Source organism: Apteryx rowi, unplaced genomic scaffold (assembly GCF_003343035.1).
Source record: "Apteryx rowi isolate R43461 unplaced genomic scaffold, aptRow1 scaffold_111, whole genome shotgun sequence".
In the NCBI taxonomy this organism is placed as follows: domain Eukaryota; kingdom Metazoa; phylum Chordata; class Aves; order Apterygiformes; family Apterygidae; genus Apteryx; species Apteryx rowi.
In genome coordinates, this window is record NW_020447320.1 from 1,581,453 (window position 1) to 1,599,087 (window position 17,635).

At 44.0% G+C, this 17,635-nt stretch overlaps 1 protein-coding gene across 1 annotated transcript; it reads left to right on the forward strand.

Annotated features, from left to right (window-relative positions):
- The first annotated feature begins 547 nt into the window (after positions 1-547).
- TMEM40 (transmembrane protein 40) lies at positions 548-15,850 on the forward strand. The gene is made up of 12 exons (XM_026076668.1): positions 548-613; positions 4,872-4,928; positions 6,754-6,893; positions 7,508-7,661; positions 8,961-9,068; positions 10,895-10,930; positions 12,260-12,292; positions 13,801-13,866; positions 14,167-14,238; positions 14,324-14,398; positions 15,161-15,223; positions 15,694-15,850. Exons 2-12 carry the CDS (start codon positions 4,880-4,882, stop codon positions 15,711-15,713), a joined length of 816 nt encoding a protein of 271 aa, XP_025932453.1. The 5' UTR covers positions 548-613; positions 4,872-4,879; the 3' UTR covers positions 15,714-15,850.
- Positions 15,851-17,635: the final 1,785 nt, after the last annotated feature.

Genomic DNA, 17,635 nt, shown 5'->3' on the forward strand with positions numbered 1-17,635 from the left:
CCTGTAACCCACACACAGCTCCAGCTGCGCGTTTTCGACAACCCCGTGCTCCCGCCCAGGGGTCCCATGGCGGCAGGGCTGGGCCGGGCCTCGCCGCCCACCCCGTCCCACCGCCCCGAGGGAGAGGGCGGCCGGGCTCCACCTGCTCCCAGATCAGACACGTTTGGGGGGTGACGCCAAGCCAGAAAGCAGGAACTGGTGGGGCTGGGGCCGGGCAGGGTGGGGAGCCGCAGGGAGGCCGTTAGTGCCCGGTGCAGCCCCGAAATGGCGGCGTCCCTCCCGCCACACGGGCTCCTGGGGCTGCCCGGATCCGGCCCGGGGCCACCTTTCCAGAAAGCTCCGGGCCAGGGAAAACACGACACTCCTCATTGCCACACTGGGAGCTGACATCACGCGGTGTTCGCCGCCAAAATGACGAAACGAAACCCCGGGTTTTCCTGTGAGTCAGGCTGGCAGCCCAGAGCCGAGCGCGCGGGGAGGCTGGCCGTGGCGGCAGGCCGCCCTCCGTCCGCCCTCGCACTCGCACTCGCCCTCGCGCTCGCGCTTGCGCTCGCACTCTCCTCGCGACGACGCCGGCGACGCCGGCCCCGCGGTCCCGCCGCGCACTGCACAGGTAACGCCGGCCCCGCGGCGCTGGGGCTCCGGGAGGGGGCTCCTCTCCTGCCTCCGCGGGCCTCCGGGGTCGCTTCCGAGCTCTCGCACCCTCCGTATGCGTTTCTCGTTGCTCTTTAAGGCATCACACTGCTGTACTAACAGTAACCGTGGCTACGGCGACAATGTTCAAGACTTCAGTGTTACCTCTAAGTTCTTTCTGACCTCTCTTACAAATCTTTTAGATGTTTCTCTCTTTTCTTTTAAACATATAAAACCCTTCTAGCCCCCCCCAGTTTTCCACAGCGACAGGCTTGTTTGCCTGAGCTTTACCCAGGCGGTTACAGGAGGGCTTTCGGCTTCCAGCGAGTTTGTTTTCCTTCCTGCAGCGTTTCGAAATGGCGACGCAGGTGAGGACACGGCACGTCAGTAGGAATACGGGCGCAAGGATTTCCAGTCGTGTCTGTAGCTGCACGGGGGCGCGCGCTAGTCGGCTTGGCAGGCAGGCCGGAGAACGTGTACCAAGACGCCCGAGCTCTGCAGAGCCCGGCAAACAGCGGCGCAGAGCAGCGGCGTGTATCGCGGCCCGCTACTTTGAGCGAAAAAGGAAGGAAAAAGGAGTGGTGCGGCAGGGGCAGGCGGGCTGGCGCCGGCTCCCCGCTCGTCCTGGGCAGGGCGGCACCCGAAGCGCTCCCAGCGCGGACACGCGCGCCTTTTCCTGCCTTCCCGCCTGTTTTCAAGGACGCTGTAGACGTCCCGTGTCTCTGAGCTGGCCGCTCTGTCCCCTGTCACCCGTGTTCGATGACAGGGAGCAGGGCAGACACACAGCAGAATGATTTCGCTGGTGGCATGGCCTGAGGAAGCCAGAGTAGAAACGAGCTGCAGGGAAGGAGGTTTTGTTTTCTGGCTGAAAGAAACTGCCCCTGCTCCAGGCCTCGAGGACATCTCTTTCTGGAGCCAACCATTAGGATCAAATGCAGACCTAAAGGTGTGTTTTAAAAGGCTTTTTTGGTTTGATTTGAGAGAGGGCAGGGAGGGACTTATGTTTATTTTTAAAATAAAATTTAGCAAGATTTGGTAAAAGTAGCAAATTTAAAATGAAAGATAAAAGTAGTTATATTAGGACGATGTCAAAGGAAAAAAGTTTAGAACTAGCCCACTTTTTTGTCTTGAAGTCAAAACAACCTTATTTTGTTTTATTTGTTCACTATCCCACTGAAGAATTTCTCCCAGGAGTATTTCCACAACTAAGCAGAAGTTGTCTCATGCGGCAGGTATTAGCCTCACTTTCTAAAAATCTAGGAGAAGTCCAAAGCTGTATATGAACTTTTTTCTAATATGCTAAAAAGACCTCACTGCGATTAAGCTGTGATTTATTCTGGGGAAAGCAGGATGAGGTCTGTTCGTGTCACTCCCCAGTGAGCTCATGGCCAGGCTGAAGAGCTGGTGTATCATCATCCTTCTCTCGTTATTATGTACAATCAACTGCGTTGTTTTTAAAACATACAGTAATGTAATACCTGTAGTTATCCTTTGATTAGAGCTGATGCTCTTTCCAGAAGAACCATGGGGGAATTAATTGTCCAAACCTGACGAAATGAGGTACCTAACTTCCTTAGTTACTTAACGCTTGATGACTGACTCGGCTTAATTGTGGTGGAGACACCGAAAGGGAGCCTACAGCAGACATTGGCCACCCCTGGACCTCTCGTGGTATCTAGTCTAGCACGAAGCCTGCAACCGGGAGCTATCACACGGGGACGCATAAGTACATCAGGCAAATGTGTTTCTATTGCAGACACAGCTGAGCAGCTAGGTCATTTAGGCCAGCAAATGAATAAAGTTTTAAGGTAAATCGGTCTGACAGCTAATGAGGTTGACAGTATCCCCTCTGCCTTCAGTGCTGTATCTGCTCCTCCTCTGTGTGCAGTGGGAGAGATTTGCTAGTGCCCACCAGCTCTCTCTGCCTTTGGGATGATGCAAAGCCAGCATAAGGCAGCTGCTATGACGAGTTTGTGTCACGGGAATAACACAACACATCCTGAATGTGCCAAGGAAAATGGCCTTCACTAGTTGTTAGGAACCCCCAAGGCAAAATCTCTGAATTTCACTCTACAGTAAAACCTGTGGGAAATCTTTATAAATGTCTTTATGAAATGGAATTTATCAGTCAAAAAGGGAATATTCATATTTAAGGTAATTTTGTTCCTTCAGGCCTGGTATTTTAACCCTGCAAGCCAGCAGTCCACAAGCTGTAGTCCACAAACAGGTCTAAAGGATGTACCTGAGAAAAGCAAACACTGTTACAAGGTTTAAGCTCAGTAAATAGGAGACCAAGGAAGATACTTAGGGATCTGCAAATGAAAAAGGCTGAAAACCACTGCTGGAGATATATAACTGCACAGAAATTATGGTGTTCTTTACTGTGTGGCCTAGAATGAATTTATCCAGGGTGTGATGTGCTGGGGTCCTATATTTCAACCTCAGCCGTGGCTTACCCGGACGGAGAGGAGAGCTGCATTTCCCACATCCCTTGCCAGGTGCTCACACTCTCACATTGCAAAAGACTGTCACACGGTGCTGTTGCTACAGCAGTTAAGGATGTAAATGAGGCAAGGTTTGTAGGAGAGGTGATAACTTTTATTAGACTAGTTGACAGAGTTGAAAGCTTATTTGTCCAGAAACTTGCCAGTTTTTCCAGGTGTATCAGGTACTTTAATAAAAAGTATTATCTGTCCTTAGAGATGTTATCTTGCTTCATCAGGAATGCTTTCAAAGCGTTCTCAAAATATTAACTTTTTTTCACACAGTATGTGTAAGAGGTAGGTAGCAGTGTTTTGGCCTCAGCCTTTTACAGTGATTAAACCAAGAGCCAAATAGCAAATCCGTGCCTAAAAAGAGTTTCAACCTAAGGGCCTCATCACTTGAAGAACACTTGCAGTATAGGAAAGAAGGAAACTCCTCGAATCACAGAACATGTGGGACCCTGACTCTGGTTCCAAAGGAGGGATAGGTTTTGCAGATACTTTGGAGTCTGTTTGTGTCCAGTTGCCTCTATACAAGAGCTGACATACTAAAAAAAAAAACCTGTTCTGTTTCCATAATTAACACATTTTCACTTACTTGTATGTCATTAACCCTCTGAAGATATTAACTGGACCTGTTTTGGATTTTGTATTAGAATAGTTTTCTGAATGGTGATAGTCTCTACAGAATTGAAATTGCCCTTAGGAAAATGTCCATTTTCCATCTGGAAAATTTAAAAGAAATACTTAGAATTCAAACTGCTTGACTGAAAGTGTTTTGTTGAATAGACCCAAAAGTCATATTATTAAAAAAAAAGTGTGGGTGTATTAACTGTTTTCCTACTGTGCATTGCATAGTGGAAACTGTAGATCAGGTTCCCCCAAAGTCTTCTTTTGCATTTCTCACTACTACAGTGTTTTAGCTGAAATGTTGCATGAGGGGAGATGGAATCTGTGCAGGAAGCCTGGGCCACAGCAGTTGGATGCAATTGTGTCCAGAACTACAACCACCACAAAAAAATGCATCCTCAGAATAAAACAGCCTGGAAACAAAATTTCCAGGGTGAGTTTAGCAAACAAAAAGGAAATATTGCATTTTGGGGATGTCAGAATGTTTGGTTTCCCTGACAAATGTCAATAAGAAACCTCCCAGAATCAGTATTTCCAAATTTCCAATTCATAAATCTAAAATTAATGTGAATTTTCTTTTCATGCCAACTTGGGTAGAGCAAATATTGAAGTGTCAAAGTCTTCTGTGAGACAAAAATTCCAAATCTCACAGGGCTCTAATATGAACTATTTCCGCCACTCTCCTTGATCTGCATATTTAAAGTGTAAGGATGTTAAAGGTAAAGAACAATCATTCTCTTTAGTGAATGAAACAGTTCCTATTAAGTTACTCACATCTGTGGCAAATAGTTAATTAGACACCTTGGTAGCTGGAAAAAAAACAACAATGTGAATGATCAAGTCTGGCTTCTTTTGGTTTTACTCATGATGATCAGAGTTTTATTCTTTCATAATAACCAAAGGCCAGCCCAGCAAGCCTCCCTCAGAGTAGTCGAGAATGGGTCATGGGAGGGTAAATGAATCATGATGTGAAACTCCCATTGCAACAGAGAAGTGATTTCAAAATTAAAGTGCCTAGAGATAGAGGCCACGTCTGCAGAAAATCAGGTGTATGATGGGAAAATAAAGAAGGTCTGACTGATGTGTTTCTAAACAGTATCTGATTTTCCCCCCTCTTTCAAACAGTCACAGCAATGGAGAACTTGAATGTCTCGCTCCCAGATCTTACTGAAGAATTGCAAGGTAAGAGTAGCACACGAGGGCTCAAGCTTCTGCTTATTTCCACTGTGCAATAGATTTTGCTGTAGTCGTCCTGAATCAATGAAACTCATTTCCTATGAAAACATGCTTCATCCACCTTCTCCTTGCCTGTAAAAGATCTTCTCCTGAGGTATTAGATGCGGTGCATTTCAGGCTAAATGTCGTGGATTTATTGTGTTTCTTCTTCCCATCTCTTCATTTTAATGTGAATAACAGAGCTGAGAGCCTGCCCTCTGTGCACTGCCACCACATGATGGCCCATAACAGGCCTTAATCACCTGTGCGAGGGCGGCAATATGCGGCGGCAGACCTGCGAGGCAGTCCCGGCTCAGTGCCATGCTCTGACGGTGCTGCAGCAGTTGAGTCACCTCCATCACACTGCTGCTGTTTAGACTCAGACACCCTGGAGCTCAAATGACTTTAAATCCTCTTTTCCTGCTTTTACCCCCTGGTCCATGCTCAAGAGTGCCTCAACCTTCAAGAGATTCTTCCTATGTATTCCCGTCTTCCCTCCCTGACCTGCATCTGTCCTCTCAAGTGCCCATTATTTGTACTTGACTGCAGCCTACAGGGCTGAGGGCACTGGGTTTATACACGTGGAGCTTCAGCTCGCCGAAGACACTTGGTTGTTGCAGGCACATGTGCACTGCTTCCTAAAAGACTGCTGGTAGTGAGCCTGAGCACTGAGACTTTGCTTAATTTGCCTTTGTTTGAATCTTCACCGGCTCTTTCAGCCTGTTCCAACTTCTTCTCTTGAAGACAAAATTATCTGGGAGGGACTGGCCCCACTCAAGTCTGTGCCAGCTGGCCTTCGACAAGGGGTCAGTTCCTGAGCCTCTTTAATTTAGCAGTATAGACATGAGAGATAGTCCTCTGTTTCCTGTCCCCAAACTTCCCCAGACAGTCAGACTGGAGCTACACAGCTCATGAGGGAAGCTCAGAGCATCTTGCATAGACTCCTAGGAGATGTGGAGCAAAGGAAGGGCTTTGCTTTGGGAGCACTTGCTTTGAGGTTGGGGTCGCTCAGACTTACAGCTCAGTCTAGGCACCACGAGCTACAAGCTCGCCCTCTGTATTTTCCAGTTAAAATGAAAGGCAAGGAAAGAATGAATGCAGAGTCTCTGAGAGCCTTAAAAGACATATTATCTAGAAACCACCCCTGCAGACAAGCAGAGACTGCTGCCCAAGCTCTGTGCCCACGAGCAGTGTCCCCCACCCTGCACGTGCCACACACACGGTCCAGCTGCCAGGCCCTTGCTTCGGCCGCACTTCTCTGGCTCCCATCTGAGCTCAACACCAAAGGGCCTCCGGCTGATGTGCTCCTTCTCTGCCTCCTGACCAAATTCACGCTGCCCCTGCTAGCTGCTCAGTTTCTGCTGTAGCTCATGGTCTAGCGAAGGAGGACCATCACACCATCAGGGCGCTATCGTGCTGCGACAGAGACCAGCAGTCAGTTCCCTGCCCTTCCGCAGGCTTCCTGTCTGGCCCCAGGCATGCGCTTGTGGGAATTTAGATGCGTGAAGGGATTTTGCTGCTCATTAAATGCTTAATGCTCTTTAGAAAATCCTACAGTTTTAGGTATCTCGGTACCTTAGCATCACAAAGACGCTGGTAATTTATACAGACTATTGACACTTCTCTACTGGTTTCTGGCGGGGTGGGTTGCCTTGTACAATACAGCACTACTCTCTTTCCTATAAGCAAACATGCTGCAGAGTCTGAAGCCTGTCACCACACCTCCACTGAGCATGCCACCACGCAGCCCACCACTGCTGCTGCACAGTGATTTGCCCCTTTTTCCTCCTAGACATTTTTCGGGGGGCTTTTACTGCTGATGCCCGTTACTTGGAGAACCATGAGAAAATGAACCAGTCCTTCTGGGAATCACTCGTAAAATGTTTAGCCACCACCGACCCGGCTATCCTGGATGCTGAAGAAACAAACAATGTAAGTTATTAAAGAAACATGCATTCTTTGTAAAACACTGTTATACAGATAATGTTGTACTTCTCTGCTATTCTTTGGGAGGAGAAAACATCTAGTCCAATTATCTGATATGCTAAAACAGCCCAAGTGGTGTAAAAGGGCCATTACATAAATGAGACTCAGGCCACCGCTTTTTACTTCATCATTCTCCATGTGAAAAAAATAACTTTCCAGAGGAGCTGGCCTCGTATATATTCCTCAGGACATGTTCAGCACCCTTTTTTTCCAGGCAGGACTATTGTTGGTGACATTTTGCCATAAGATACTGCAGAGATTGCATATCCGTTTTCAGATCCTGTAACGTATTTCTCCAGCTCTTTAAAAAGTTAAATTTTGCGTTCCACAGTTGGTTGATGGCTCCTCTCTGGATTGCTGAATGGAATTTAGGTTCTCTTCCCCTCTTTGGTTTTACTCCTTGTCCCTGATTTCCCCCTTGTACAGTGGGAGGTGGAGGGGAGGGAAGGTTACATTTCCCACAGATGGGATGAGAGACATTCATTTGTATGGCAGGATCTACTCACACACGCTAGGTTTTATCGGATGGGCTATTTGCTGTTCACTCACCTTTCCTTCAGTTGCTCAACAGATGCAATGTCCTGCCTGGAGGCTGTGCAGCCTGCCTGAAAGTCATAGGGAAGAAAGGAGCCAGGGCAATGGCTCTTCTTTACCTGTTGCTGAAGACAACCAACCCGTCTGGATATAGGCAGCTGCCCAGCTCCAAGGGAAAGGGTGAGTCCTACCTGGCTGCCCTTCAGCCATTTTGTTGAAATAACTCTAGTGCCACTGGGACTTGATGCCTGTCAGAGAACTCTGATGCACGCTGGAAGTGATTATCAGTGAATAACCATAAAATGTCTAGGAATACTGCTTATAAACATCACTTAGGTGTGGTGATGTTGGGAGCCAAAGATAGACACTATTTTATTCTAGTCTGAACTGGTTTCTTCAGGAAAAAAAGCCTTGGTTGTTTAGGATGAGAAGAAACCTTGCCTGGGGTGGTGATGCCAAAGGAATTTCTCTGAATTAAAGTGGTGTCCCAGTTTTTCCTCTCTAACTGGATTCAGGCCACTGAAGACACTTGTTTGTATGGACTGTTATCCAGCCAGTCTGGAGCTCTCTTAGCTCCTAAAGTGGGAAAACCTGAGCTGAACTGCTGCAAATATTTTTGCAAACCTCCCTAGCACGTGCAGTAGTAACTAATAGGAGTGGATAGACGGTGCCGCTTAGGGTGCCAGGCCAGGTGACAAGATTCAGACGGGCTCCACTGCACTTCTCATCTGCCCTGTTGTCCAATAAAAAATGAAGTAAGTGCAGCTCCACGGGGTCATCATCATCATTAATCATTATTAATACGTCACAGAGCTGCATTCATTCATGTCCAGTCATGAATGTCCAAGTATTAAAAATAATAGTGAAGAGACACACAGACCTTCCCGCTCTCAGCACAGAGCTGAATTTGAAGCCGTTAAGAATCACCTAAAACTCCAGCCACACAAGCCCAGAGCCCTTCACTGCCTGGCCCAGGAGTCCTCCTGCAGGTTTTTCCGGCAAGTTTTCCATTCCTGGGTGCTTTGGCCTAGCCGGCTTTGAGGACTCTGCCGTATGCCACAAGAGGGTGCTGGCTTTGCGGCATAAATACAGGGAACCCAGCAGAAACCATAGTGATGACGGGTGAAGTAGCCCAGGAGGTTGTGAACAGCTTTCTCCAGCTAAAGCACCTTTCAGCTGAAACTGCTGTTGCTTCAGGGAGTGGGAATTTTCATGGGAGGAGTATTGTGGCCAGAGAAAGAGGCCAAGGCACCTGCCACAGCTGTTCGAAAGAGGCAAAACAATGGTGTCTGTGATGCTTTCCTTTGTAATGCTGTGTACTACTCCTGGGTGCAACGGCTGAAATAAGGCTAAGGGCCTGATTTCTTGTCAGACTGCCCTTAATACAGCTTTGTGAAACATGGTTAATCCATCAACGTAAAACAGAGAAAATGTAAATAGTTGTTTCAAGGTGTTTTTTTTCTATATGTGTCACAACAGATGAAAAATTGAAATTCCTGAAGAGATTGGAAAGGAATTCCATGCTTTCACAAGGGGAAAAAAAGGCTGAAAGTTCATCCCAAGAGTCAATGGATGAAGATCCACAAGGTAAAGAGAATTTATTTTACTTCTCCCTGACACATAAATTAGTCCTATTGAGTGTTCAGAAGAGATTCATATAGGAGACTTGCACCAATTCAGTAGCGATTGTGCAGAACTCTGAAAAAAGCAAGAAACTGTGCAAAAGAGACAGCACAAAATAATATCTCTAGATTCAGCAGCAGCAAAATAGTGGCTGCCTCCTGCCCCCATGGAAGTTGGAGTTGTTGGAAGTGTAGAAAGCTGCTGCAAGATTCCTTCCTAAATAAATTCTTATGAGCTCATAACTTCTACAATCCTCCATGAACTGTGCTCCAGCTGAAGTCTGTGCTATAGCAGGAGGCAAATAATAGCTGATGTATAGCAGTAGCTGGTGATGCTGTAGACCTTCTCTAGCATTTATTTCCTTAACAGCAAACATCAGCAGTGTATCAAAAGTCACTTTGGCTGCCACTAAACCATTTCATTCAAGGAAAATCAGAAAGTAAGAAAGCGACAGGCAACATGGAAGGGCTAATGCTGATATTGGCTCATTCTGTCACAGAAAACCACTAAGGATGGATTAAGACCAAATGAGTTGCATTTAGAAATAACTTTTTTTAAATGGTTAGCAGTGCAGCTGATGTTCTTGCGTTTAAAATCAGAGCTTGCTTGCTATACCCCTTTATACCAATTACTCTATCTTCAGAAAGGTTTTGCTCTTTCTGTCCTATTCAACCAGCTTTAAAGAGAGCTGTGAGGCAAAAGCAGCTAATAATGGCCCTTGCCTTTCAAAGCCTTGATTTCTGCCTACATATCTCGCGGCCATTATTATATTATCAGCAAACAGCTAGAGTGCTGTTGTTTGGTACTGCTGGCTCATTTTCTGTAGGCCTGATGAAAAACAATATTGAGGAATATTTAGGAAGATAGAAAACCGAAGGCCAATTACACAGAGGCGGGACAAAGTAACAACAGTATTGTTTTTACTGGAGTCAACCAATATAGAACGACAAAAGGATCACTTCCGGCATTCTTTGGTGGGACTTTCAAACAAAAGTACATTAACACTCCACAGGCAGCATTAGGCATAGGCAAAGGCCCAGTCAGAATTTGGCTGTAGAAAAAGCATTTCCTGAAAGACAAAGCAGAAATAACACCACAGAGCATGGCTGAGCATTAGAGCTGAGTCAGGAGAGCAGCAAAATCTGGAGCCATAGGAGAACTTCTGCTGTCTGGGTCTGCATAGACAGTTGCCGTTGAAACACAGCAAAAGCATTTTGAAAACCTCTACCACAGCCACCACTTACAGGATCTGCTCTCAACCCCCATGACTGACTGGAGATGATCAGTGAGGACCATGCTTTGCATCTTGGTCCCAAAGCTTTTACCTTCCTTCTAAAGAAAAAAATGGAAAACAAGTACGATGCAGGTAAAGAAAAGATCCCATGTCAATGCACAGAAATAGTATTAGCTTGTGGTATAGAACCATGGATGTACTAAAGCTAAGGCTATAGTCATTCAGTTAACATCTTAAATTGATGTCAGCCCAGATGCAAGAGCAGCTTATTTAAAATGGCAGCAGATCTAATCTTACAGGAGTCTGATTATACCTGACTCTGGCCACTGTGAGAGAAGGAATATGGTGGGCTAATACTCTCTTTATATTTCCTTTAGATGCTAAACTGCCAGATTCACAAATGAGCTGCCCTTTTTAAAGAGTAAGAGTTGGGATCTAGCCTGTCACACTTACACAATCATACTAATTTCAACAGAATTGCATGGGTAGGACTGGCAGCAAGATATGCATAGTCATTATAAATATTAATCTACATCAAATTTGTGTAATATTTTAGGTATACCAGGGGAGGTTGTTCCCTATGGAGATTCAGGTAAGTGTTCCCAGGTAACAACCTTGTCCTGTGGAAAGAGGACTCTGTAACTGCAGTCTCTTCTTTCTGACGTTATTATATTAAAATATCTCTGTGACTGTAAATCCACTGGGTTCCTGTTAACCTGGCATTAGGCCTGGGCATGGTGCAGAGTTGTAGTGGATAGTCATCCACTACACAGGTGATCTGTTGATCTGTACAAGGCATTCTAGCAGATTAAGATATTAAGTGCCCAATTTCTTGTAGGTCTGCCAAAGGCATGTAGGATCAGCCCACAGCAGTCTGGTCATCTCTTTTAAGGGAAAATGCAGTTGCCTGTTGGGCAACTACTCAGATTTTCCCCAAAATGCTAGACAGTTTCCAGCATTCCCTGCTGTTCTCTATCCCCCTGCTGAGTAGGGCTGCAAGTTTGGGAGAGAGCTGGAACCTGGTTTCAGCAAGATGATACTACTCCGCTCTGAATACCTTCCTCCCTCGGCTCAGAGCACAGAGTGTTCCCCGCCAAGGGAGGATAGTAGGTGAAAGCCAAGCGACAAGCAAACAGTGCTAGGTGAGAGGCTTGGAGAGATGGCTACAGTGTAAATGCAGATTTCCATTTATCAGGGACTGCTGAGCAGCAGCAAAACAGCCCATCGTAGGAAATTTTCAGCAGCTTGTTTGCACTGTGGACTTGATGCCTCCTACTCCCAGGCAGACGCCACATTTATTAGTTATCAGAGGCTGAGAGCAGAGGGACTTGTCCCAGCAGACTGGCCTTTCAGAGAGGACCCCTGCCCAGCCACTTTCTTTCCCGGGAAGTAAAGAAAAGTTGCTGTAACATGGACTCCTTTAGTTGAGGACAGAGTTGGGAAGAGGATGCAAGTGGCAGCATAATCCCTAGGGGGGATTTTGTGCGATTATCACTGGGGAACTACATAAAACACTAGGGGAGAAGAGTATATCTTAACACAGCATTCTCCCCACTCATTCTCCTGCCGGGTGTCAGACGGCCTTGAGGTGCCACCTCTCACCAAGGCCGTGTTGCTTCAGTTCTAGATTACTTCAGTGTATGACACTGAGCTACTGAAAACACTTAGTGAGCGCAGGACACCCTGCCCACTGCCTCGGACAGGTTCAGGGGATACGTATAAACAACACTGGTGTCCTAGGCTCTGCTTGGTTCCAGCTTCAGTTCTAGCAAGTACTTGCCCTGCTTGCTAGCGCTCATAACGGTGGGAAAGAATTTGTTCTGTAAGCAGCTGTTGGCAAAGATATATTGTTTCTAACTGTTGCAAATATAGAGGTGTTTTTACCATCAGAAATAGATCATAAAACTGTGTTGCTTTTCAGAGATTACCAGAAGAGAAGATGCAATTGCAGATGGTAAATATAAAGAAGCAAACTGAGAAGTCTTTTATTTAGTTATTTTTCTAAACAGTGTGTGTGCTTTTTCTTCTGGATGCTGTCTTTCAGTAACCAGTTTGTTCAGTGACGATAACTATACCTCCTCCTCAGTGCCTAAATATTTCTTAAAGAAATATTTGAAGTTTTAGAATAGTTACTAAAATGCAATTTAATGCTTTAACAGAACAAATGCGGTGCAAATCATTCAGTGATACAAGAGTTACAATATGACTATTGCCTTTAGGAAGCAGAGCAATACAAAACAGACACCTGGCAGCTATGTTTTGGTATTCTGATAAATTCTGTGAGTATAGGTCATTCACACACTCATGCAAACACACAGAGCAACATTTGTGAATCAGAGTAGTGCAATACTATGTTAATGTTGATAATCAAATTATTGTTTGTCACAAAACCAGAACTGGATCAATCCAAAACCCTCAAAGAATCAAAAATTCACAAACGTGAGTCATGTGTCAGAACAGAATTTCTCTGTAAATTTTAGTTGCTCCACAGTTCAAAAGCAAATAGCAAGAGTCTGTAGTTCATTTGAATTTCAGAGTTTTTTTCCCATACCGTTCTATTACATCTTTAAATAAAATGAAATTCACTGCTAGGCAGTGGCTGCCTGGAGGCACAGCCTAGTGCAAGTGAAACTAGCATCTAAAACTTGCGATGAATCAACCCCCAAAGGCTTATACACAGCAGATTGCCTAGAGGACTTCTCAAGCAGTCAGCAAAGGAAAAAAACAAAACAAAACAAAACCAAAACTGCTCTGGACATGCCATTGGAAATCTGGTAAAATATCCAGCTCTTTCTGACTTTTGCCAACCCAGTCACAGAAAGAGCAGAATTTGACAATTCTACTTGCAACTAGAGTAGAGCAAAAATCCATCTACTTAAACCTCTAAAGAGATCTAGCTAGTTTTTATGTTGTTCTTTCTATGTATCAATATAATATACATTATAATACATTGACCAATTGTCAGTTACAGTTCTTAATTTGGGGGATGCAGAAATACTTTAACATCAGACTTAAGCAGATTGGTGGTACCCACATTAGCATAATGAGAAAGATTGTTTTATTATAGCAGCTGTAGCTGTGCAAAGAACCTAAGAGCCAAACAGAAGCTCCCTTGTCCTACTGCTTTACTCCTCCACTGTAATTTTGAGACTATTGATTCTCTCAGACTAGATATAAAAGACCCAGCATGCTTTAAAAACAATTTGGGATTATTAATTCAACCATCTGATGGTGCTATTTTTTAAAACTGCTGCAAGTTATTTGGAAAGCACTTTTGGGGTGAATTTAAAATTGCTAGTTTGATCTTTCTGAAAGGTTTACAGATCTTTCCTTTGAACAAACAAACTTTTTATGTAGATTCGGCTTTGAGAGAAATCAATTCCAGATATAAAAAGGGAAAGTAACTTAAAACTCCAAAACTTCAGAGTTCTGTGGCAATAAAAGACATTGCTTTTTTTCTAGCATATGAGAACGACAGCACTCGCCTCCCTCAGCGGACGGTGTGGTGGATGGGCATACGGAAGGATGGTAATTTTTTTTTTTTTTTTTTTTTTAAATGTAGCTAGTCCCAACCCTAATGAACCTTATGCCGAGAATAAGATCTCTGGCACAAAAAGTTTCTTTTCAGCTTATGAGTAGTTTGATGAGGTTCACAGGGACTGCTCATAAGACAACTTTTGTGCATGTGTGTGTTTTGCAGTTGAGTCTAATACCTGAGACATCTCATGTGGAAATACCCTTCATTCATTGAGGAATACACTGTACCTGAATGTGTATTCCTCAGGACCATGCCTGTAGTTATGACCCGATTTCCCCTCTCTGTTTCAGATGAATTCTTTCATTTTGTCATTCTTTGCTTTGCCATCGGAGCTTTACTAATTTGTTATTACTACTACAAAGGTAAGGCAAGACTTTAATGAAAGGATATACTGTTGCACACCTGAAAATGGACAAAGCCAAACAATCATTTATTTTATTTCCCTAGATTGGACTATTTCTCTTGGAATTGGTTTAATCACCTTTGCTTCCCTGGAAACCACTGGGATATACTTTGGTCTAGGTACGTGTGTTTATAGCAGCCAGCTCTATACCAACGTCAAGGATACAAGTTCACACAACCATTTCACTACAGAAGTCTAGAAGAATACTATTGCTGAGACTCTGTAAATCATCACATAACTATCTTGTAACATCTCATTCACAATTAGACAGTGTGGCTGGAGACAAACATGCCTCAGTGACACCGAGGAGAGATATTGGCTCATTTTGCATTCCCAGTGATCACGAGACCCTGAGTCACCTCTTGCGGTAGCAATGGCTGAACGCTAAGTTGTCATGACAACGTATAATTTTAGCAGCATAGCATTCTTCCCAAACACCCTGCAAGGAGCTGCACACTCGGGCTGCCCTTCCTGCCCTGCGAGCGCGGCTGCTGAGCTCCCTGAGGAGCAGCTCTCAGCAGAACCTGGGTGGCAGCAGCTACCGGGAATTATAAAAACCCAGGGATTCCTGGCAATCCCCATGGATCTCGTAGGAAAGATGCAGCTAGCAGCAAGCTATGGCTTCCCAATCCAGAACAGAAGCCTCCTCTGTAATCTCGCGCTAATGTGCTCAGTAGGTTGTGGATGGCTCTGTCAGAACGCAGCCTTGTCACAGCTCTGTTACTAATGATATCACAGAAGCGCCTGTTTAAATAGTCAGCTTACATCCATTAATATTGCAGGTGTCAGCATCCATTTTTGGCCCTTTTCCTATTTTTTATGCTTTGTGTTGCTATCTGGCTCATCCTGAAAAAATGTTTGTGGTTTGTTTTCACAATTAGTGTATCGAATTCGGAGCGTACTTGACAGTTTTGTTCCTCTGATTGCGAAATTCAGGCCAACAGGTAAGAGTGCTTTTCTTACTGCCTGCAGGTATATTCCTTGGACCTCACTGAGTATTTCATTTTGGTTGACTCTTAAGACCAATTTCTCTAAATTAGAATTTCTGATCTTAATTAAAAAAAAATATTTTACTACAGTCCATTACAGCTGCTTGGATTTAGAAATGAATTATTCTTAACTCTTTCCAAGTGGCAGAGCATATTCACATTTTTAACATATCTGCCCTGTATGGGACATTCATTATTTGCTGGCAATATCTGAATGAGAATTATATAGCTCAATTAAAAATGGAGTGCGTGGGAACAGTTTCCTGTGTCTGGTCTTCAAACAGCCTCCAGGCTCATGTCTATTTGTGCTTATGGAATAAAAGATATGAAGAATGCAGAAAAGTTGCATCAGGGGCTAACAGTAGACACATGACATTTATTTGAACACACTGGTCCTGACCATCTTCTCTTTCTTTATCATGTAGGTATGAGGAAAGCTGCCTAGGAGGAGTATTTCAGGGAAGTTCCACGAATCCCTGTTGTCCTGATTTCTGGTATTAAAAGAACTGTTTTATGAGAGGCAGACATGGAAAATTAATTATATATAAATATAAAATATTGAAATATTAAACCATAGAAACATGTCATTCTCTCCACTCAAAAATAAAGCTAAAACTGTGGTACTGAGTCCCTTCCTTTCTTCTGAAGTCGTCCATGGCTCAGCAGAGCTCATTAGACAATCTAAGTCTAGGATTATAAATTAATTCCATGTGTTTTAATACATCACATTCTCCTTCCTTCCCCCATGCACTCATGTTTGTCTGGTCATAGTTTATCAAAATCAACAAAAAGATCAAAATTATCCTCAGCTGGTTCTGGATTAGGCTCTGGATGTTTCAATAGGAATCTTGGCACCCGCAAAGGCACCTCCTCTTCACCCCTTGTGATGCTGCAAACCAGGCAAACACCAGCTGCTTGCTTATACAGCTGAGCCCCAACAGTGCAATAGCACTGAGGCAGATTAATTTATTGTGGCAGAACTCAATATAGTGGGTGTATAATGATTTCACCCAGTGAAAGCTGAGTGAGATTGTACATGTAGCGACATAATGGTGCAGTAATGAAATTACTATTAGCAGCAAATTTAATCTCTTCTGAGGGGAAAAAGAAAATGCTTGACCCATCCCCCCACACACACCCCTTTTTTCCTTCTGGTAAAATAAAGTGCAACATTGCCATTCCTGTCATTTGATAGGACCTCTTACATGTATTTATGTAGGGCTAAGTGTAATCACAGACAGACTGAAAAAAATAATAAAAGATACCTTTAAATTTTAAGTAAAAATAAGGTCATCATAACCGAAGAAGGATGAAGGCATAAAGTCAGACAGAAAAAAAACATAAAAAATGAGGGGAATTGGAAGGAAATGCAGATATAAAAACATTAGCCCAACAGCCCCATTTTAGTTCAGCGAAACAATTTCAAATCTTGCTCAGAACATTAAAAAGCTTATTTTCTAGGAGTTAAACTTATTTTAAGCATCAGCGTTTATCATTCTTGTGTGGTGCAGTTCCATTTGCACATCCAGAAATACCACATTGTGTGCAGATCTGTACCAACCCAACAAAGCAGTTACCTAAACATGTCAGGGGACGTTACTAAATTAAGCAATAGGATGAATACAAGTTATTTTGTAATATTCATGTTCTCATTTACATGTACCATGTACGTTTTTGTAGAAATCTTCTGTCGTACCAAAATAGTGCATATTTTGTGTTTTTACTCTGAAAAACAAGTCTTGCTTCAGACCAGTGTAGCACTGTTAGTGTCAAATGGCTTTTGTCTGAACCGAACACTGTGCATACAGTCACCCTGCTCCGATAATGACAATAGCTTCTTCAGTTTCTTCTACTCTATAACGTCTTTCAGAAAGGTAGTTTGTGGAAATAGTCAGGATGATGAAAACATATTTTAGTACTAAATATGCTTTCAAATTTGGTATATTGCAATCCAAAGAATAACCTTTTTTAAAACAACCAGAAGCTGCTTAAGGGTAACACAGAAGTAGCGAAACATATCAAACAATGGAACCAATCATGTGAGGTGAACAGCCCATCCAACCTAGAGCAGCTCCCATGAGAACAGGCAGCTCTGTGGAAAAAGCAACTTACGTCTTCAGTCACATCCTCTCAGGTATCAGAGAAGTTCCTGCTGTTCCTTCAGATCCTTCTTCTTGAGTCCATCTCAGCATTTGAAATGCTCCTGCCTCTGCCCAACAGCAATCCTGTGATTCTGGTCTCCCTTCTTACCCTAGTTGCAATAGTGCCCAAGCGCTCAAAAATATGATCATAGTTCTTAAGAAGAGTATCTGTCCCCCTAAATAAGCACAAGGCTCACATGAGCTACCATTCTCCATGGCCAGCAAG

Coding starts and splice junctions, on each gene's coding strand:
- TMEM40 (XM_026076668.1), top strand. CDS start 4,880: ATGGAGAACTTGAATGTCTCGCTCCCAGATCTTACTGAAGAATTGCAA. Junction 6,894..7,507: donor ATGCTGAAGAAACAAACAAT/GTAAGTTATTAA, acceptor CCTTTCCTTCAG/TTGCTCAACAGATGCAATGT. Junction 9,069..10,894: donor AATGGATGAAGATCCACAAG/GTAAAGAGAATT, acceptor GTAATATTTTAG/GTATACCAGGGGAGGTTGTT.